The following is a 23,667-nucleotide window of genomic DNA, read 5'->3' on the forward strand; positions in this document are numbered from 1 at the left end:
ATGATCAGTGTTTTCCATTGACCTCAATGAGGTCTGAATATGTTGGACAAACTGGAGAACATCAAATAAAACTGTGTAAGGCACAAAACGTAGAATGGTCTCCTGCTGAACTTGCATCACTTCGAGCAGGCATTAGTGTTTCAGCCTTAAAATTACAACATACATGTTCTTCCTCTTTACCTGCATCATCATGAGAATCTGGAGGGAGGGCAGATAATACCTCGTAACAGAAAAGCCATCTACACTACTAACACTCTAACTAAATTGTAGAAACCTCTACAGTTCCATGTACAAATGCCTCATAGAAAATAAATTATAAACTAAACACAAAATGTCATTCCTGCCATCCTCGTCCTCCCAAAAGAATGACAGAATGAAGAATAGGGTTGATCACCCCAACAGAGTCTGATTCAGTAACACTCAGTATCCACAATTTCCAGATCTCTCCAAATGGCTCCAACTCTGCCCTTTGTTAATGACACAGTATCAAACAGCCATCAGGGCCAACTGCATCCCACTGAATGTGACATGTATTTTCCTTAGTGGTTCCTGGGCCGACAGCGAGAAAAGCCGCCCATCATCACCAGCCTTAAATTCATCTTCTCAAGCACACCCTGTACAAAACACTTAGGGGTTCTGAAAATCAGAACAGAAACAAAAGCATATTTCAATGAACTTGAAATATGTTTGGCTTTACTCTCTGCTGTTTTTAAAAGGCACACTATAATTATCCCCCTCTTTCCCCCATTTTATCATGACTAGCACTTGGTTTTGCACAACCTATAAAAAGACCTTGGGTTTGGTCAGCCAGCAGCTCTCATAGAGCTGAAGGTGGATTATATTCTGTCTGCACATAGCACTATTGGGGGCTTGATTTTCTGTTTTGATAAGCAGGTCCTTGAAAAATATCGAATACACAGAAATCAAACTCTTATTAACCACAGACTTACATGGCAGATACAACCAATGTTTGGCAATGTCAATGTACGAGTGTGAAAAGCTCACTTCAAACATTTAGCTAAAACAAAAGCTGACTTTAAAGCAAACAGAAATGTCCTGCTGTGTTGTGACCTGCACTGTCCACAGTGCACAGAAACACACTTTTGGTCATGTAATTGTTCTATAAAGGCTGACACTAAACTTAGGGTTTTTAAGTTAAGCAAGAATTTCCTGGGGCAAAGAGAGAGAGAGACTCAAGTAGAGCTAATTACTAGTTTGATTATTACAACCAAATAACTGCAGTATTCTAGTGCAACACTGTGATGTCCACAATATAATAGTTTTAACAGAATATTGAGGACAGAGGCGTAGTGGTTTGGGTTTTTGTTCCTTCTGAAGAAATGGTTATATTTTCTATCATCTACAAGCTTTCCTTCTCCATGAACACTTCAAAACTTCAAACTACAGTATTGCAAGTCAGGATCAGTATAGGACTGGGGCAAAAGATTACTTTTGTGATATAAATAGAGGTAACACTTTACATTGTGTTATTTCCATTCCTTCAATTTGTTTTGGAGGCTGTCAATGGGGCAGCACAAAAAGAGGAAAAACTATTATGCAGCTTTTTACCACTTCAACTTTGCATTTTTGCATCAGACTAAAGTACAGACACACCCAAAAAAGAATGAAAATAAAATTAATTCCTACAATTCCATTTATATACAGTGAAATCCAGAAACGTAGCTGAAATGGAACACACTTTGGTATATCAAGAGGTACTTTTCCAGGAGGGATTACAGAAAGCCAAGCTCAAGCATTGCACTGTACAACCTTTGGAAGATCACAGATTTTCTACTTTCAATTCAGACACCTGACAAGGTAAGGCAGCTTTATGTTCACCTTTTCCTATATATAAATTAGCACACAAATACATAAAGGAACTTCAGTAATCATGTTTTCCAGTGTGATTCTCTCAGATAATCAGCTATTAGACTATGACAGAAGAAAAGGTCTAAAGCAAACGTAATGTCCTACACAAGTTTTACTGATGTAAAGCAGAAAAACTGAGCGCTGTCTGTTTGCAGAGAATGCAGTGAAGGACTGGGCCCCCCGATGGACACACCTCCAGTGTGAGCCAGCACAGACAGTCAGCAGCAGACTGAACAGCATGGCCATGAGCACAGCCAGCAAGGAAAGGCTCTCTGAGGCTGCATTTACAGCACTGTGTCCAAGTTTGGCCTTCCCAGTCAAGAAAGACACTGATGTCCTTAACTGAGCCCAGGGAGGAGTACCGGGAATATGAGGGGCCCAGACCACACTACAGATGCTCAGAGAGCTGAGTTTGTTTTGATTTAAAATAAGGCTGAGGAGGAACCTTCTTATGGTCTTCAACTCCCTAACAGGAGGGTCTAGAGGAAAAAAAAAGACATTCTTCTCATGGTGAGGCAGCGAGAAGGAAGAAGCAGCAATAATGGATGCAAGTTGTCATAATGGATATTTTTACTAAAAAAAGGGGGGTTTCCCCACCAGACAAATAATTCAGGACTGGAACAAGATGCCCAGAAAGGTCATGCAATCTCTGGCCTTGAAAATATTCAAAGCTCAATCAGACAAGGCCAGGAGCAAGTTTTGTCTAACTGAGCGCACCTTAAGCATTAGTTTGGGCTGGATATCAAATTCCTTCAACTCTTCAATACATAAAATACATTAAAGACTTCGGGGCAAGGAGGGGTTTCCTTTTCCTTCTCTGTGCCCCTTTGTAGAGAAGTTTTGCTGTAGTGTTACAGTCTCTTGGATAAAAGCAGATCATTTCTCAGAAACAGATTTCTTCCTCAAGCATCAACTCCAAAGCTCAACAGCACCTAACATCTCTAATGTTGCAGAAGCTGACAAAAATTACTCATAACCAATTTCATCAAAACAATGCATTATTCATTTTCATAAAAGTTTGAAGCATGAAATGAGCAATTAAGAAAGCCTGAGGACTGACAGTGTTGCAACTGCACAGCATGAGTTTCAACCACAAACTGTCCCAGACAGGTTTGTAAAGTTTGTGTTGCCCTAACTTCAATTTTCTCAGAGCACAAGCAATGAAATCTGTTTGTGCACAGCTGTGCTGATTTGATGCCAACTATAATATCAGCATATTGTCAGCTATAGGGAAATTGTGGGTTCAGCTGCTCAAGAAACAATCTGTCCAGCCATTTACAGACAGAACAACTCCTAAAACTGAACTACCTGAAGAGCAAAAGTGACCTTTTCTAACAAAAATTTGTAATAGGAGTTTATCTTTTCTGCTAATTAATGTATGTTTGTGTATGTACTTTAAAAGCATTTGCTCTTACTATTAAAACATGATTGAGGAGCACGATGTGTTGCAGAAAATGTTTTTCTGAGAATAGTGACTAGAATTACTAAGCAAATGTTAATGTGCAATTGTTTTTAAAAGAAACAGCTAAAGTAAGGTTAGGTGTTCCAGGCCCATTTAGTAGAGCTCATAAAAATAACCCTGAAGTAACATAAGAAATGTCTGCAAATTTGGACACAATTCTATCTGGTTTCACACTGTTCTTCAGCTCAGTGACAACGAGACATTACTAAGGAAGTAGGTCACTGACTACAGCAGTGATGATTTCATTTTTGTACCAAGAAAATAAATACAAACTTTTGGATATGCACAGAGTCATCAAAATGTTCACAAACTGATCACAGTGTAATAATAAAGTCTACATGTTAGAAAAATAACAAAAAGAAAAACAAATCAGTTCATTTCTCCCTATGTATACTAAGACAAACTTTACCTAACAGGTTTAGAAACCATTCTTACATTATTATAAATGAACAGAGGAGTTATTCCTTTAAGGAAGAGACAAAATTAATTTCTCTAGTAAGATGACAACATAAAATTGCTAAGATATTGAAGGAAATTGTTTATAAAGCATACAGCTGAAAATCTGGAACTCAGACTGAGCTGAGTAATTTTCACTCTGAGTAAAACAAACTGGAGAATGTACAATGTTAAATCACTACAAGCACATCACAGCACAGTCAGCATTCAGTGGGAGTTTTGTTACATTAGAAAACCACTCCACACTCAAACCTTGACTGCTGTCTAAACAAAACGCTCTGTAGTTAGATTTAGGTCTAGGTGAAGGACATTAAAGGGTTGATGGATTAGAGACTTCTTCCCCAATCAAAGAACAGAAACTGTCCCCACTCTGTTAATATAGGGTGCCAGCACACACAGGCTATTTGTGCTACAACTTCTAACTATGATTGTCTTCTAAGATGGTTCTTAGTAGATGCCCTAAGAGTTGCATCACCTATGAAGAAAAATGATGGAGAGAGAGAAGCCTCTTTACAACTTTTAGTATAATTTTCATTGCTGAATTTTAAAATATTTTGATGTTCTTAGTACCTGAGATGTTTCTTTCCCACAATACACACTTTCTGCTATTCACAAGTGTACTCATAAAACTGTTTATAAAAATACAGTCTGCTAGGTGACAAAAAATCCATTCAGTCTCTAATAGAGATAAAACTGTTCTGCTCACATACTGGGCACAGTTGATTTAGTGACAGCCTATTGCATTAGTCCATTTGTTACTGTAAACTTTATGTGAACACCTTCAAAGCAGCTGAACTTGTGACAAATTTTCCTTCTTACCATGAACACTTCCCAGCATAATATCACCAGCTACTGAAGAGAGAGATGCTGATTCTGCATAGAGATACTTAGTTTTCAGCAGCCCAGCTTCAGTAGATATGTTGATGGTTGTCCCTTGCAGCTTCTCTATATTCACACTCTAAGAGAAATAAACTTAAATAAACATAATGGAAAACTTGTCATCACAGCTTGAAAAGGCAGAGGGAAGCAACACTAATAAGACATAAAACAAATGGAAGGCGGTTGTTGGTGCAGAACAAAATAGAATCAAGTTCTTATTTAAAATCTACACAAGACAAAACAAAAAAACCATTTTCATCCAAGAGTTCAGACCAAAGAACTAATGATTCTTGACAACATTCCTATGAGCTACTACATCTGTCGTTCAGGAGAAGAACCCAAATAGACACAAATGGATGAAAAAAACCCTTGATTTAATTTTTAAAAATGAAAACACTTCAATTTGAAAAGTAAAACCAGGATTAACTTGACTGAACATTCACAGAGCATTATGTCACAGGGCATTGGTGATGAGTTTTCTGCCACCACAAACTAAAAGATCTGCTTTCCTTGTTACATACAGCTATTTGTGAAGATTTTTAACTGGCTAACTGTATCGATGGAGCTTTGGAAAAGGCTTGTAAAAAAGCCATTTTCTCAGTATAACTGTTCATATTCCCTAGGTTACTCAGGCTTCTATTCTTGGACTTAAGCCTAAATACATAGAAAGTCTTGAAAAACCAGGGATAAGAGCTCCACTTCTTTTCAATAGAAACAGAGAAAAGAGAGAATTTCAAAAGAAATGTAAAAGAATTTCAAAACTATGGATTTGGGAAGCCAAGTGATAGATGAGATTATCTATGTGCAAGTGATAGTCATGTGATATAACCTAAACCTACTTGAATAAAACCAGAACAATTCACGTGGTTGTGCCACAACCACATAAATTTAAGTCTTTTCTTTCTCAGTTAAATTTTATTTATGATGGAGACATGCAATAGTTCATATTTCAGCCCTATTCAATTAGGTTTTATTTTGCTAACACAGACTTTTAGTGAATTGCACAAAATCCTTATTCATTTTATGAAATGATGCATGGCCTTCTAGATTAAGCTGTGGCTTAGTCAAATTATCTTCAAATCTTCTTTGTCATTTTAGCATTGCCACCCTTTTGGGAAAAAAAGTTAATATAAAGAAATAAGTCTGCTGACCCTCCCAGTATTATATTATACAAAAAATAAGCTATGGATGAAGCAAGGGGTATTCTGACAAATAGGTACTAGTGTTTCACAACCTTAATGCTGTATTGTGTCCCAAAAGGTGAGCTGGAGAGGATGGTATGGATCACATGACAGCTGAATTGCACTGTGGCCTCTGGGGCAGCTTTACGTGTCTTTACACCTTAAGCCATAAGGTTATAGAATGGACCATTGCCTTGAGACTTTTGCCATGATGCTACAATACAAATGAGGTCTCCAAGAATGGAACAAGACACATCACCTTTAAGAAAATTAAAATGCTGCTCTAGAATTAGAGCTACGTGACAGTATCTGCCCTCTCTACGGGCTCTGCTGCTCAGAACTGTGCTACAGCATCCAAGCATCAACAGCAAACAAAACCCAGTGACAGTAAGGCATAATTTGTCACTACTGTAAGGGACAGCAACTCAGCTTCTCATTTTGCAATGCTTCTAACACAACCCCAATAAGCAAAGACCTTAAACGTGCCCTGGGAATGTTTCCCACAGACCACTCCACTATTCCCTCCCCCTGGACAGCAAAGTGCAAACCTGTCCTTACCCACGGACACAGCAACGAGTAAAACAAAAGCCACTGTCATTTTAGGCTCTGTGACCTAAACCTGTTCTAAGGAGATTTAAATACCTTGCAGAGGACATTTCCAGTTGTGGCAGGACCATCATTGCTATTAGCACAATGAAAATAGAGCAAGGGTCACATCTGTTACAAGAGAATGCAATTTTCCACTCTATTAAGATATATAATCTTATTTAAAAGTTATTAAATACTTTATTATAAACAATCTCACATACCAACACATATTATTTACCAGCCTCAACCACCTTTATTAAAAATGTACAGTAATAAAAAGAGTTGCCTTGACTCCAGATAGAAAGAAGTTACTGTGAACAATACAACAAAAACTGCTAATACAATGAGCATTTGTTTCAGAATAACCCAAGGCTGAAGGGAGATGTGGAAAGGGGTAAGTCAGACAGATCAAGTATAAGATCAGAAAAGCATTTTTTGCTAGGGAAAGCATGGAAAAAAATAGCATTGCTTTTCACTAAGAGTAAATATGTTTCCAATCTCAAATTCTTCAAGTATTGAGGATTTTTGGCAGAACACAGATGTCTTGTGCTGCTAAATAAGTGTTATAGAAAAGTCCCCGTGGCACAGATTAGCTAATGACTCCCCAGTTAAACAAATTTGATTATTTTTGTCCATTGAACCACCAGGTTTTCCAGAAAAATTTCTTCTCAAGTTAACATTTCTCACCCTATTATCACAGAATATTCTGAGTTGGAAGGGACCCACTTGGTTTCTTACCCTTTAAAAGAAAAAGGATCAGAGTATCTTCATAAATCAGACTGAGAATGTTTTTTCATCTGAATACATTTTCAAGGTGAAAACGAACATCTTGGTATATTTAAGTAAGGCATATACAGCTCTTTCCCCACATATTCCTGCTCTTGGCCCTCAGTTTTGTGCTATCCTTGCTCAAATATTTAACTAGTGTATTCACCAATTTCCCCCTTTAAATATTCTCCATTTCTCAAGTGTTTGGTGCCTTTTCCCACATCCGCCCCCTCCCCACCTCCAGGAGGGGGCTGGAAATGCTGACAGAGACATAATTAGCTGGTGATGACTGCAGCTGATGGAAGAAACATCTCACACAAACACACAGGAGACATAACACTGACTGATTATTAACAGAAGTGGCCAACTGAGAAAAGAAATCTCAGTCCTTCCTAACTACATTGCAAAGTTTGTCAGCCAAAGTATTGTTCCATAACTGTGAATTCCTGTGAAAGTGCTTTACTTCACTCAAGTTACTGCAGCTTTACAACTCTGTGACTTTTAGCAATATTACAGACTATACAAATATTTATGATCACAAAGAAACACTTAATCTGTATAAAGTTTGTTTCATTGTTTCAGAAAGGCAATGTGTCTGAAAAGTGACATTTTTAAAGAGCATTTAAAGGCTCAAAGCAAAATTGCATTACATTTTCACATAGATACAAATCTAATTGTTACAGTTATTATATAAAAGGCAGTCTAGCACCCCCTACAAGGAAACACAAGTAATTTAACGCTGACAGTTTGGGAAATGCAGTGGTAAGTTGCTTAGTTAACAGCAGGACACTGAGAACAGCTCACAGCTGGCTCTGCCTGAGTGAACACACAACCTCAGAGCCCGAGGTACAAGGTGTACAGTGGGGCCAAATGGCACTTCACAGAGGGGATTTGGGATGTCTAGAACTTAACAGCTTGGCCTCAAATCTATCCTTGGCAAGAGAGTTACCCACACTCCTCCTGGTTCTTCTCAGTGCTGTTGGTTCAAGGGGCACCCATTGATTCTGACAGAGCTCAAGCTGCTTCCAGACTTGGCTCGGCATGATCACACAGCAGTGCCTCAGATCTAATGATTCCTAATGCTCCCAGTGGCATGGACATTATGTTGCCTAAACATTCAAGTCGAGCCTTAAAACAGTACTGGATGTGAGAACTCTGGTACTATGTAAAGGAGTTCTGCTCTATATTATTTAAAATAAAGGAGAATCGGCTACTTATGTCAAGAAACACACTCAGACTACTGTAGTTGGTGGTTTGTCTCATACTGCCACCTACTGAAAAAAAACCAAGCTACTTCTCTACAAAACTCCCTGTTTGTGATTCTTCACACTTCATCTCATAGCAAGATTATGTGTGTTTGTATTTCCTCAGCTGCAAAACCTCCTACTCTGGCATTCCTAGCACCACATAATGCTGAAAGTGTACAGCACGTACAAACATCAAGCCACTACTCACAAGACACTAAAATAAACTCCTGGACCTACTGCAGAATCCAAGTGCCTGTACAGCAGCCAAGCAGAAAGTTTAAGAGCAGTATGAGAGTCTACATAATTAAAGCTGATGGGTTGTATCAGTCAGCACAGAGGGAATGATCACATGCTTATTCCTGTTCTTTCTGTGAAGCCTGTTTGTTTATCCAAATCAAGCAAAGGAAAATATAATTTAACAGAAAAATGTAAGAAACAGTGAAATTACAATAAAATAATGAGGGTCATTAAATATTCTTTAGCACATTCTTCTAATTTAGTAATTTTGCAACAGACAAGCTAAACAAGCCACTGAAGAGAAAGTTTTACTTACTACTTACCCCCTTCTCTGTAGCACAAATATCTGTATTTCCATAAAGTGTTCCAAGACCAATTACTTTGCCACCGTTTGTCCGTATATCAATGTTATGGCTCTGAAGAAAGTTTAAAATCATACAGTTAGGATAACCATAATTAGAAAACAAGCTGTTGTTTATTAAGTTGCACCACATTAACCACCTTGGATGACAAACTTCCACTTCAATGTGAAGGTTTCTTCTCCAGTGATTGCCAAATGTGCTGCTTATTTCACAGAATCATAGAATGGCTTGGGTTGGAATGGATCTTAAAGATCAGCTCATTCCAACACTCCTGCTGTGGGCAGGGACACCTGGACCAGGTTGCTCAAGGCCTCATCCATCCTGGCTTTGAACACTTCCAGGGATGGGGCATCCACAACTTCTCTGGGCAACCTGTTCCAGTGCCTCACCAGCACATTTTTTTCTACTATCTGACCTAAACGTGCTGTTTTTCAGTTTGAGGCCATTCCCTTTTGTCCTGTCATTACATGTTCCCTGTTTAATCAGTGGAGTCAAATTCAAAACAAGTCACCTTTCCCCTTGATTCTCAATACAGGTGAGTGCTTGTAATGGGGATTTTTGTTGTCATTTCTGTTTTAACTAGAAAAACATTCACTCACTCTTTGTAAAAAGACGGAGCAGGGGAAGAAAGAGGGAACTCTGTGTCTTCCACTGAACATGTGTGAAATGGCAGGAAATTCCTGTTATCACTGGCACAGTCAGAGTCAGAAGTAATTGATGACCACAGAAACAAAATTGAAGTGTCTCCCTGGTCCCTTTGCCACTGCTAAGCTGACAGACTATAACAAGAAGCAGGAGAAAAAATTAAAAAGAAGCAGCACTGCTTTCTCAATAATGAATTTGTGAATAATTTATACTTTGAAGAAGATCTAGATGTTCTAACTGTATTTTGGAATTACCGCTGCTATTAATTGACCCAGAGACTAGGAACGGATAGGTGAACTGGACTTTAGCCAATTAGAAAAAAAAGACCACAAGAAAAAACCCTCAATAAAGCAACCCTCAACAAATCTCCCCGGCTGGGTAATGCCTACTGCACCAAAATTGCCAGACAAATCTATTAAAAATCCCCATACAGAATACTCATCTTTTCTGTTCAAGTCTTAGCATGCATCCCAAAGGAAGGCAGATGTGAAATCTCTGGATCTTTTCTAAAGACACCATCATCATCGTCATCAACGTCATCATGGCTTGGCTTTGTGAAGAAAGATTTGGGAAGGGCTCTCCCCACATGGGTGTGCCCTTCCAGCCTGCACAGTGGATTTTTTAGGTGAGGCACAGCGTGTGCAGAACTGGCCCCACCCTTTAACTCCTCAGGTCCATCTGCCACGGCCGAGTGAGCTTGGACGGTGACAGGGAAGTCCTCAGGACTGGAATCTACAGCCCCGGGTATTCCCAGAAGGTCTCCCATCCAAGCACTAACCGGGGCTGCCCCTGCTGAGCTTGCAGGACCTGACAGGATCGAGTGTCAGGGTGGCATTTATCTGCCCAAAGGCACCACAGAATACACCAAAATCAGCACAACTTTGGAATTACAAGTTATACAAACAATTTCCTGAAGTCTGTAGCAGGGCAAGAGAATTAGCAGTTGTGAAGCTGTTTGCTGATGCTGTTGAATAATACCCACATGACCAGTCATTCATTGCTCAGTGATCTTTTGCTCTCTGCTGAAACCTGTGCTGCCATTAAGCAGGCAAAAAGATTGAAGCCCCTTTGGTATGGTGGACGCTGGGACAAGTATAAATACGGAGAGGCCTGGCAGGTTGACTACATCACATTGCCACAGACTAGCCAAGGTAAGCGCTATGTGCTTACCATGGTGGAAGCGACCACCGGATGGTTAGAGACATATTCGGTACCACATGCAACAGCCCGGAATACTATCTTGGGCCGTGAGAAACAGGTCCTGTGGAGGCATGGCACTCCAGATCGCATTGAGTCAGATAATGGGACTCATTTCAAGAACAATCTGGTGGCCACTTGGGCACGGGAGCATGGTATTGAATGGGTATATCACATTCCATATCATGCACCTGCTGCTGGAAAGGTTGAAAGATGCAATGGACTATTAAAAACAACTCTGAAGGCACTAGGTGGAGGAACCTTCAAGAACTGGGATAAGCATTTAGCCAAGGCCACCTGGTTGGTTAACACCAGAGGCTCTGTCAATCGAGCTGGTCCTGCCCAAGCAGAATCCCTCCACACGGTAGATGGAGACAAAGTTCCAGCGATTCACTTGAGAGGCATGTTAGGGAAATCTGTCTGGATTATCCCTCCCTCGGGCCAAGACAAACCCATTCGTGGGATTGTTTTTGCCCAAGGGTCCGGAAACACCTGGTGGGTAATGAGGAAAGATGGTGAGATCCAGTGTGTGCCCCAAGGCAATCTAGCCTTGGGGAAGAACTAATGATGTGCTTTGAGTTGTGTTTTGCAGGAAACCAGACACGAGATGAGAAAAACCCAAACAAAGCCGGTACTGGTATCCCATGATGTCCAACGATAAGGCAGCCCTAAACTGTGGACTAGGCCTCAACTTGGAACTGTGACTCTAACCAAAAGGCAATGGACTAAAGCTGAACTGATGCTGGTGTTGATCCTTGATGACAAGACATCTGCCTTGAAGGACTGCATATGGACTATATATATATATGTGTGTGGGATATAAGCAAATACAATAATACAAAGATTGCGTGGAAAGACCAGTGTGGAATAAGGGGTGGAGAATGTAATGGTTTGACCCAAGGCCTTCCCCAGTAACCATTGTATCTAAGGAAGTTACAAGTATTCCACACGTGTCTTCCACGTAGCAGTGGGGGAGGGTGGTTTTTTGTTGTTTTTTTTTTTTTTTTTTTATGCTGAAACTAACTACATGTATTTATACAGAAAGGAGAAAATTAAGAGGATACTACAATATAACACACACTTACACAAGTTATGTATAACAAGAAATAACTTCCCACTTCCCAGTAAACACACATTCTACCATTTTAACTACAATTCATTCTAGAGAAGTTGGTTCTTCAGAGACAGACTTAAGCAGAGAGAAAAGCTAAGAACAAACATTTTACTTCCCTCAGATAACATGATGTTAAGCCGGTGCTCTGGGCTTGGACCTCCCCATCCCTCCTGGGACAGCAGAGTGTCTTGCTGGCACCACAGCTGTGAAGCAACTGAACCAAGCCACTCCCACACACTGGATTTTACCCCCTTTGAGATGATGTAGTATGGTATGGAATACAATATTATTGGCTGGAAGAAGTCAGCTGTTAGCTAGCTCAGCCCAGCTCAAGTCAGCTGACAATTTCAGGCCTAATCTGAACTTTAAAGCCTAATTTAGGCCCACCTGGCTAAACCCATAACAGCTGTAAAGAAAGGGTCTCCTGCTTTGGTAGTCAGTGAGGTTTGTGGACAGCATGACAGTGAAGCAACATGAAACAGCTTTAATCTATCCAGGAGAGGGCACTGTCACTCCAGTTTGTCCAGTAAAGCACATTCCCTAAAGGGGAACCAGCTCTTGTGCTCCACTACAGCATCTAGTCTCTAAGATTTTTAGTAGTTTTGGAAAAACCCTAAAGGTTAATACTTCTGTTTCTCAATAACGATTCTGCTTCTTTGGCAATACAGAGTGTAATTCCTGAAGCTATATTAGAAAAAATTACTTACAATCACCTTACTAGCACTACAGTACTTCCTAAAAACAAGACTGGACTAAAGTCTGGCTGTACAGCCAAGAGATGCTGTAACTGATCAGCTGTTTACTCTTGCAAATACCTCCAGGGTTGGCAATTTTAATTCAAACCCTTCATCTCACTACTTCAGAGTCAACAAAACCCAAGAGAAATTAGTTAGCAGTCTTCCCTCAATGTCCCCTTTTTCCATGTTATCAGTAAACATGCTTGATGTGATATCATGCTGTGATTACTGTCATTACTGCTGGCCAAAACCACCTTGTTTTCTCTTATTATGTTGCGTCAGCAACCTGCAAGTCTTAACTATGAAGAAAAACAAGGTCATGACTATGATATATACAGTATTTATCAGATATATTTCAGTCAGTGTAACTCCTGATTGAAAATTAACCTAAAGAGGTTGTTAATAGCACTGATATATCTAAAAAGCCCAACAGAAAAAAAACAGCAGCATGTTGGAAAGTCTTGATTGAGCAGGCACAACTATTAACCTTTTAGACAGGAAATCCCAGTCTATCTATCTTTTTTCTTGGAGAGGCAGGGAGGACAGAGATCAGCCTTCCTGCTGTCACTGTTTCTGCTGTCTTTGACTCTGACAGACACATGGACTTTGTGTTGTATGCAATAATTGGACTTGAGGTGCTACACACACAGCAATCCTACAAGTACCTCTCATCTCCAAAACTGGTATTTAAATTGTTATACTACATGCCACTACACAGTCCCTTTTCAAACACTTGTTGAGGGGGGAGGGTTCTTTGTACCTTTATTGACTGCAAGACACTAGTCCCCTTCTCCGTTTCTATTTTGCAGTTATCACATTCTATTTTCTGAATCTTCACGCAGCCAGTCCCTGATGTTTTGATATCCAAATCTAGAATTAAAAGAGTTTTATTAGCAACAGAAGGAGAAAAGCCAGATCTCTTTAACACAGTGTTTGATCCCCTTATATAATAACTACAGTAGGGAAACAAAGTAGTTTCTTTCTTTCTTAAGAACTTTTTGCAAAGTTTGACCACGCACTTTCAATTGCATGATTAGTCACTATCAACAATCCAGACAAAGTTCAGTAAACCTGAACCCTTCGGCTTCAGGAGGGAACATTAAGAGGCAGCAGAGTGACTGTAACCTCTGGCAAAGAATCAGCAGGGTGTGGTCCTTTAGTGAAGTTTTACCTTTTTTCAACTCCACCTCCATCTCACAGCTACCCAAGTCACCAATTCTATTAGAGATGCTCCTGAGACATTTGGGCACCCTGAGACAGGTTTTAGGGTGGGATCTTGGCAGGTTGGTTGAGACCACACACAGAGTAATAAGGTCCAACAGCACAAATACACAGGCCTTGCTGAGGCCTGTGCTGTTCAGCATTAGCCAGCAGCACAACCCAAAACCAGGTATAGAAGTGTTGGCATGTGTGATTCTTCCCCACCTTCTGGAAAGCCTGACTTACTCCCCTGGCATGAAGAAGCACCTTTGCCTCTCGTCTGAATCACCTCACCTTGTTACAGTTCATGCTCCCACAAACAAAAATCAGTAGCTCTTGTAGATAACAATGCAGCAAAAGCATTTTTTCTGTCACTTGAGCTCATCCCAGAGTCTAAGGAACTGGGAAAAAATTCAAGAATGTGAAGTCTGGGGATTCTGACTGTATTAATAATCATAGTAATGATCACCATAATGACTGGCAAAAGGTAAAGGCAAGAAAGGAAAAAGAGTGGTTTTGTTCTTGTGAGGATAAAAGGCAGAAAGAGAAAAAAATTGAACAGGAATCAGAAGTGATTGCTGCAAGGCACATAACTGAAGGACTGAGAGGGATAGTGAGCCCCATTACTCTCTAAAGAAAAGAAGATCACCTGGGAAGAAACCTTCACTTAGGTGCATGTGAAAGTCTTTCCTTCACCTTCACTGCCCACTAAGATGAGCAGAGATACCAAAAGAAGAATCAGGGCATGTATAAGAAGCTTTACCCCACTGAGATTCCCAAGTCAGACCTGTGACCCAGCAGAGCCTGAAGATGACACTGTCACACTGCTGCCCAGGACAGGTGCTGGAACCATGGTGACAGTAAGCTTGAAGATCATGAAGATGAGAGACTGGGAGCTCCAATTAACAGCAAATGGAAGTTCTTCCACCTGACAAACCAGGAGAACCCAAGGCAGAGAGCTAAAACACACAATGTCTTTGCTGCAAGGATGCTGCCTTACTGCCACAGGAAACTAAGAGGTTACATTTGGTGAAGGGTGTAGGCTGTGCTCACAGGTGACAATTTACTAAGAAAGGAGGCTACAGGAGGTGGACAATTTCCAGAATGTTGCTTTATTTGTAGATACTATTTCCTTAGCCTCTTCACAGAAGACTTTCAAGAAAAAGGTACTGTGACCTAGACTGTAGTCAAACTACATTTCTTAAATTTAAAGTACACTCCGTGATACATTTTGAGGCATGTAAAAGCATAAATCCTGGCAAAGGGGACTGCTGACTCTCATCAGAGGCTCGAGGGCCACCTCCACAAGGGTTTATGTTGCTAAAGCCTAGACAGTTTCATCAGACTAAAAACATCTGACTGATATCTGAGCTATTTCAATGTGATCAGTGCTGACCTACAGGTTCTGAAGTTTTGTTTAAACTTCCACATAAGGTTTTACTTCTCAGGGAGCAGTTGGATTGTTTAAACACAGTTCCCAGAGAGTGACAAATAAAAGCACTCTCCAAATATCTACATTTGAAACAGCATGTCCCTGCACAGCACAAACCTGGAGAGTTCAAAAAGAAAGCAATGTTAGTTTTGAAACACAAGCTGTCTTGCCCAAAACTGCTCAGTTCCCCACCGGACAATGGTGCAGTCCCTGGGAAGATCCACATCCAAGAATTCTGCTCTTTTGCTTTCTGAGAAGAGACTCCTGAGAGCTGGTTTCCTTGTGCAAACCTTGGAATTCAATCAGCTTGATACCCTCTTGCCCTTATTGGTTCTGTCAAAAGGGGTAAAGGGGTGAGGAAAAGGCATAGGAACAGTCAGTTTAAGCATTATACAAACACACCTAGACTTTTACAAGAATCAAGGTAATAAAATCTTCTGATCCTGTAGCATATATTATGGCCATAACTTGAAAGGTGGGTGAGTAATGTAATCCTAGTTGTGCCAAACATGGGTGCTAAAGGAGGACACAGAACTCTGAAAATTCATGAGCATGCTGTTAAACACCAGGGATTTCTGGATATACACTTTGTGCCTTGATCCTCTGCAGAGTCAGAGCACTTGGCTAGCCTTGATACAGCAAAAATCAGTGGACAAGGAATCTGCCTCACAGACTTCATGAAGTAGTGAGAGAGATCTCCATAAAGAAGCGGCCTAAAAGCTGGATAATTTTGCCAATGAAATTTTAACAAGGAGGAACAGGATATAATCCATTTCAGTGCCAAAACTCCAGAAACAGCCAGTTTAATTCCTCCTTAGCAAAGATGAGGGCTGAAGTCAACTTTAGCCACACAAACCTCAAAGAATGCATGAAGATCTTTATGGTGCCAAAGACTTACATCAAAAATGAAGGTATATAGGAAAAAAGAAACACTTTGTTATCAGAATGCAGGCAGGGGTACCCTAGGTATTAAGTGCCCTTAAACTATAATATTTGAAATAGATTGGAAAATTATTTACTTTTAAATTACTCAGCAGCCCTAGACTACTAGAATTATCTCAAATTATGGTTATGCAAGACCTCAGTTGAGTTTACTCCTGAGTACTTACTCAGTCCATGCACATTAACCAGAAAACAAAAAGCTGAATTCAGGTTTAATTAGCACAAGCAGTTCAATACACCAAGACACAGGGTGCTCTCTGTCTACTCCAAACCTACAGACCTGTGCCTACACTGTCCCTGCAATAAATAGATCAACACATACATGAGACCTGAGGAACATAAACAAGCTAAAGAGGAATTCATTGATATCTGTCACCTATGAAGGTTAAACGAATCAGAGAGGATTATCAGGTCATGTATGGTACTGAAATACCCTAAAATGCTTAAAATTAGACACTAAGACAGAAATTGAGGATCTTGTAGTACTTAAACTACTAAGCTGCTTACAAGTTGCCTTTAGTTTAAAATGCATACTGAAGTTCAATATCTTCCACACATGCCCTTCAGGCCCTCAGCAATTTTAGATGACTTAGAGCTTCCTGGATAAGCTCCAACTTAAATTGCAAAAGCTGCTATGAAATGCCTTAACTTCCAAAATAAAGAGGGAAACCAGAACATGGTAAAGACATGCACATCAACTCAGCTTCTTACAGGTAAGTGACAGAAAGAGCCCAGCCGAAAAACTCCAAGCAGAGCAGAGTTAACATCCTCCTCAGGCATCCCTGGAAGGCCAGAGAAAATCCAAAGTGCTGGCAGAGCAACAACAGTTCCTGTCTGGTTTGATACGTGCTTCTACAAGGGATAAGATCTTTTGCTTATGCAATGATATTTAAAGGATAATTCTTTTCTAAACAAACAAAAGGAGCAACTCAAGCATAAATTAACACTCAGAAGATGCAAACAACAAACTAGAGCTGAAAGGACACAATATAGAACCTCATTGGCAAGCAGCAATTCTACTTCACTGAGTAAAAAACCCAACCTTAGATTTTAGAAAATATATTCCCAGATATACCTGGAGAACAACATGAACAAACAATATAACATCATGCTAATTATGGGGTGACAAACAGCAACTCATGGAAGGGCATTAAAATCCACAGACACTTCATGGAAGTTGAATTGGATGAACTTACCACAAACCCAAGTGGAACAGCTTAGAAACCCACAAACTGAGAAAACCTATTTCAGGAATAAAACCATAAGATGGTCTGCAGTGTTGGCTGACATTCAGAATACAGGAAGAATTTCGAAGACAGCAGGAAAGCTAAATGATTTTTTTCCACCAATCAGAATTCTTTTCTGAGAACTTTAGGAAGGTTCCCCACCTGGAAACTCTTTGTGAAGGCTGAGATTCTCCAGATCTTAACACAAGGAATTCTAACCCCTAAGAATAATCCCATCTGGAGTGACTCGCCATGGTCACTCAGAGATCCTGGAGAAACTGAAATATTAAAGTGACTTACAGCTACAGTGGGCAGACACACCTGGGATCAGAGAACTGAAGGGTAAAAAATGGAACGCCAGCTTTGCTTGACACTCAGTGTACTACAGACAAGCCAATGTAATATTTGTACTCGCCAAGCAGGGGACAGAAAGGAAAAAAAAATATGAGCTGTGAGATTGTAACTGAAAATTATTAGTGAAGAGTCAAAACCAAAAGTCTGTTGGAGAAGACAATCCTGCTACAGTTCAGAGACAGAGTCAATGAAAATAGAGGTAACAGCTGATCTGTTTAAGAGAATGAACTTGGGTTTTCAGATGTCTTAAACAATATCCTTAGATCTATGCTGTCTTTCAGCTATGAGCTGTGCAACACCTTCAACACTACAACTTGAAAATCAGCACAAATAGCAAGGTCGAAGAATTTCATCCATGACACCAAATTATTTAGACTAGTTAAAAACTCACTGATGAACTGCAGAAAGACCTTGGCATAACACAGACTGAAATGATAAAAGAGCAGGAAATTGAACTGTGGGACTCTACCAAGAGGCAGGGAGTTTGGCAGGAAGCTTTAGCTCTGAAACTGTTTACATGTGTGAATGGAGACACAGAAGAGAGATCCACTGAGGGCTGAGCTGTATCAGGCTCTGCAAATCCTGAGATGGAAGCAGTTGACAGCTCAGAGAACACTCAGATGAAATGACATTTATGTTTGTTCTGTTCTCCCCTGAGCACCTGTTCAGCACTGCTACCAGAGACAGGACAGTGGGCTGCTGGACTCAGGGTACAAGTCAGTACAGCCATTCTGACAGAGAAAAGCACAGTGAGGGCAGGAAGGGTGAGAGGCCACTGATTTTATTTACAAAATCTTTGTGTCTATATTAGTTGCTAGGAAATAAAACAGACCATAAGTTTTGATAAACATATTTTAAAGAACACTCCTTCAGTTATAAACAGTGAGGTTTTTTAAAGAAAAGTAAATTACAGGGATGAGTAAGACTGTAAAACATGAGAACGATGTTATGTCAAACCCACAGCACTTCTCCAGTTTGAATTATGTACAGTTCAGGTCCTTCTAAAAGAAAGCAAGAAAAAAAGCACATCACAGAATATTCCTTAAACTACAGGAGGAAAAAAGCAAGATATGAGAAAAGGTGCAAAATGTCTTTGCTGATTCATATTCTACAAAAGTCATAGATGACTTGTATGAATAGTAAATAGGATGGGATTATTCACCTTTCTCATACTGCAACTGCAGCAGGGCATCAAATGAAATAAAGCAGCAGTCTTGAATAACTTGAAGCAAACCAAAGGACCAAGTATCAGTGCATACTGTACACTGAAAAGTTGTTCCAGCATAGTGAAACATACTCTGCATTGTGCAGGCAATTGCACAAATCCATAGGGCAAAAACCTGAACATTGATGACTGAACAGAAACCTGTGGATCAAGTACTCCCTAAACCTGAGCTCACTGAGGGGAATTATCCTAGCAAGCATGCCCTTATCCTTCCCTAAACTTAGGGCCACTGTCAGAATTTCAGTGCAGCAGATGTTTATTGGTTTCAGCCACTACAGCTGTTCTCCCTGAGTATTTGTAGGTTCCATAGAAAAACGTTGCACAGATTTTAGCCTCGTGTCCCAAAACATGACACAAGCCTTGTGCTGAACAAGGGAGCCCTCCCTGCCATTTCATTTGTGTGGTTATCTTCCAGACATTTTAATCCCTGCAGGTGGCCCCTCAGCACAGTCCCCTCTGACGGAGCCGGTGGATCCCACAGCCCTCCCGGCACAGCACCTGGCAGCACACCTGGGGATGCTGCTCCCTCGCACCTGAGGATGCTGCCTGGCAGCACAACTGGGGATGCTCCTCCCTCCCTCGCACCTGAGCCGGGGAACGCAGGCTCCGGAGCAGCAACAACCCCGCGCTGGAATAGCCCCGACAGCGGAGCGTCAGCACGAACCGCTGCTGAGGAAAGGTCCACACACCGAAAACCACCACAACACGCATCCAAACATCCAGGAGTGAAGGAACAGGCACACGAGGACGTTCCGACCCTCCCAGCGAGCGGGGCACGCCGCCCCTCCCGAGCACCGGCTCCAGCCGGGGCCGCACCGATGCCCGCCCGGCCCTGGTGACAGCCCGAGGGGCTCCCGCCGCACCCACCGAACTGCACCGGCGTCCGCACGTCCACGGTGGCCTTGCTGTCCACGCCGTCCGCCACGATCGCCACCTGCCCCAGCGCCTCGTCGTGCTCCACCCGCACGGGGTCCCGCTCCCGGTCCCGCCCGCGGGGCGCGGGGCTCCCGCCGCTCACGGCCACGAGCACGCGGTCCGCGCCGGGCCAGCGCTGCGGGTCCAGCGGGCGGACGCTCACCTGGCACGGCAGCCGCACCCGCAGCCGGCCCCGCGGCCCCACGGGCAGCGCCCACTCGCGCGGCGCGGGCGGGCCGGGGCCGCTGCGGCCGCGCCGGGGCACCACGGGCGGCGCCCACCCCGCCGCCCGCACGGCCAGGGCCGCCCAGCGCGGGGCCAGCGCCCGCATTGCCGCCGGCGGGGCAGGAGCCGGGGCAGCAGCGGGGGCAGGAGCGGCGGGGATGGGACGGGACGAGCCGGGCCGGCACTGACGGGGCGAGGCCGCCCTCGGGCACGGCCGTGACCCCGCACGGTCACGTGACGCGGCTGCACCCGGGGAGCGGCCCCGGCGGCGAACGGGCGGTGGCCGCGCCGCGGGGTCTCATGGGAGCTGTAGTTCTGCACCGTGGGGGAGGAGCCACGGCCGTGCCCGCGGGCCTATGAGCGAAGGGGGAAGGCGGGGCATCGCCGGAAGTCTGCTGCTATTGGACAGTGGGCGGGACGCCGGAGCCAATCAGGAGCTGAGCGGTTCTGGTTGCCATAGCGACGGGGACGCCGCTCGGGCTGCAGGGCTCGGGGGCCGGGCCGGGCCGGGCCGGGGCAGGCAAAGCCGCGGCTCCAGCGGAGAGGGGGAAGCGATTCCTGCGGCGCCGCCTCAGCCCTGTTGGAGTTCCTGAGTGGGACCCCCCGCGCGGGGCCCGGGGCGGGTGTCGTGCGTGAGGACACGAGGTATCCCGGGGCTTGAGCGTCTTTTCCATGGCCCCTCGGGGGAAAGTGGCGCTGCCAAACGTTGGTTTCCAGTGCAGAGCCGTTCTGGTTGGGTCTCAGCCCGCCGGCCCCGCGGGGTTTGACAAGCGGCGAGGAGGAGGCAGGGAAAGAGGGGCTGAATTTGTGTCATAGATGTAATTTACTGCCAATAACAGAAGCGGAATATGCACGGAAAGCTGCATTGCAAAACAAGAAATAATGAAGTCTGGGCCTATTACTTAATTATTGCTTCCCTTTTGCACTCCATGTTTTTCTTCTTTTTCATAAATGACCATGAAAGTATGATACTTGGTCATCAAGCACTTCGTTCTCATTAGCCTTATTTCCATTTCTATCACTGTCTACCAGTGGTTATTTGTGAATCTGAAATGACATGAGTGTCCAAGAGGAAAGAAGATGGCCCTAACTTTTTAGTCCATTAGCAGTTATTAGTGTGGAAAGTTTAATAAAGATCCATATTTGTCAATAAAGCCCTTCAGGTTGAGTTAAATTATTTCATTGGTTTACATTGTTCAATCTCAAAAAATAGTTAGATGGAACTCAAAAAAGGCCTACCTGCCTTATGAGAGTTTAGTATAGGAAAATAGAATTCTAGAAAGTCAAAAATCTATGAAGAAATATCTTGGGACATGATGGAAGATGAAAGTAATTTTTTTTTCAAGTCTTCAGAAATTATTGATTTGGGGAAAAAAATAATGCAAAATCCTCACTCTTAAAGAGTAAATACCAAATCTGAATGTCGTGTAGTTTGTCAGGGAGGCAGTTACAGACAGGGAGTGTGGTGCAATGTGCTGGGATTCCACTAGATGACAGCCAGTTCAGCAAATAACTCTGATCTGACTGTTCCAGAGGATTCCGGTCTCTGGTGAGGAGGGGGCTTGACTAGTGCTCCCCCTTTCTCCCTGCTCAGTGCTGCTGTTCCTTATCCTGGGCTCCTGCCTCCTCTTAAACGACAATGCTGCTTTGCCACGACCCCATTCTCCTCCAGGATCCTGGTCCTTGCTGCTCCTCGTGTAGGCAGAGGTTTAGCAGTACCCACAACCCTCAGTAAACTGCTCTGCATCATCTTTGATACTGTCACCTTTGGCATAACTGAGAACTTTGTTCAAGAAACCATTCCCCAGCAGTTAAGCTTCAGCAATGTGTACATTTATTTTTGGTGTTGAGCTTTCTCATTAGATACAGTCTAAGCACACTGACATGGTTAAAAATGCTGGACAGTTCAGATAAAAAGTAATTGCTGGGAAGAAGTTCTTTATCCATACAAAACCTCATGTTTTTAATGTTTTATTTATGTCATCTGTATTTTTGCCATATTGATTCGGTTTAACTTTCATGCTCTCGTTTGGATCAGCTGGTATAGCACGTAGCAGACTCCAACAGTAAAATGAGATTTATTTTCATCTGTAGTTTTCTGGCTTGTGACTTGCAGGAAAAGAAAGCTACATCAAATTTATAAGTGAAGATGTAATTAGAGCTCCACTTTCAAGATACCTGCATGATTCCTTAGTAAGTTGCAATTCTTATTTTCCATTTTGCCAGATATTAGTATTGTTGTAAGGCAAGAAAATTCAGTATTTTATGCAAAAGATAAAAACCCCCCTAGAAGTTATAAAGTGATATAAAATAGATTTTAAGCCAAAGCATGATTAGAGGCTCTTTTAAGTGAAGATGAGAGAGAGATTCAAGTAAAGAGAAGTTAAATATAAAGGATCTACATGAGAGGCGGTAGAAGAAATACATTTTTCTAACTTTTGTATTTGGAATTACCCACAGAATAATCCCAGACTGCTGCAGGTACATGGAGGGTATAAACTGACTCTGCCTGGCCAGGATTGAGTTTACCCATTTGCTGTAATTGTATTGAAGAAATGCTGTGACTTCACTTCTTAGGAAGATGGGGCCACCTTTATCTGTAGTTTGTATTCTTTAGTGGTGTTTTTCTGAACTGCTTCCTTGAACCTTTTTGGTTCTCAAGACATGTCTGGGGTTCTCAGGGTCAGCAAAGTTTGTGTTGTTTGTTTTCCCCTCTGTACTTCAGCGTTGCAAAGCAGACAGTGGTTTGGATTTCAGGGATTTGTTTGTTTGTCACGTTACCAGAAACTTTCTGGGGAAATAAAGTTCCTCATGGAAACCCTGTGAAATGGGAAGTGGCAAATCTTACCACTCAAATTCTCCTTAACTTAGCCATGTCTGATTAGAACTCCAGCAGATAAGTCTGTGTGTGGCTGGGGGTGATTCCATTCCACATGGCAGAGGCTTGAAAACAAGGGAAAACAGCAGAACTTACCACAAAAATTGTTAAGCAGTTCAGGTACACAGTGAACTCTCACTGTCTGTGAGGCTGTACAGTCTAATCAAACAATCCATTCTGATTTACATGCCTATTATAATGTCCTATTCTACATGATGTAACTTTAATTATCACTTAATGTTGACATGGCTTTACTGTTTGAAGACTCAACCCTTCATGCTGAGGCTCTGCCAGGTTAAAACAGAAGGTCTGCTGCTTTAACTTCAGAAAGAAACATTAAAAATAAAATTTTAGAGGATGAAAAGAAGATAACTGTGTGACTGAATAAATTTATGGTACTCCTATGTTGTTAATATTATCTGTAGGTCTCATCCCTTCCCTTCTCCTTGAAAAGGATGTGGTAGAACTGGAAAAATTTTGGAGAAGTGTGATAAGGACATGGAAGGCAGAGAAGGGCTTTCATGCCAG

At 42.1% G+C, this 23,667-nt stretch overlaps 2 protein-coding genes across 2 annotated transcripts in view; one reads left to right on the forward strand and one right to left on the reverse strand.

The window, feature by feature from the left end:
* Nucleotides 1-20,495, reverse strand: part of FAM185A (family with sequence similarity 185 member A) — a 42,517-nt gene extending 22,022 nt beyond the window's left edge. The window contains exons 1-4 of the mRNA XM_071552692.1: nucleotides 19,989-20,495; nucleotides 13,503-13,612; nucleotides 9,011-9,103; nucleotides 4,607-4,745 (exon numbers count right to left, since the gene is read on the reverse strand). Coding sequence (XP_071408793.1) covers nucleotides 4,607-4,745; nucleotides 9,011-9,103; nucleotides 13,503-13,612; nucleotides 19,989-20,367 — 721 coding nt within the window. The 5' untranslated portion in view covers nucleotides 20,368-20,495. The remainder of the gene's footprint in view (nucleotides 1-4,606; nucleotides 4,746-9,010; nucleotides 9,104-13,502; nucleotides 13,613-19,988) is intronic.
* A 245-nt stretch (nucleotides 20,496-20,740) lies between these two features.
* The window catches only part of CCDC146 (coiled-coil domain containing 146), a 70,230-nt gene continuing 67,303 nt past the window's right edge, over nucleotides 20,741-23,667 (forward strand). Inside the window, exons 1-2 of the mRNA XM_071550079.1 lie at nucleotides 20,741-20,906; nucleotides 22,378-22,454. The gene's annotated coding sequence lies outside the window, so the exon portion shown is untranslated. The remainder of the gene's footprint in view (nucleotides 20,907-22,377; nucleotides 22,455-23,667) is intronic.

The sequence above is a fragment of the Pithys albifrons genome, chromosome 3 (assembly GCF_047495875.1).
Source record: "Pithys albifrons albifrons isolate INPA30051 chromosome 3, PitAlb_v1, whole genome shotgun sequence".
In the NCBI taxonomy this organism is placed as follows: Eukaryota; Metazoa; Chordata; class Aves; order Passeriformes; family Thamnophilidae; genus Pithys; species Pithys albifrons.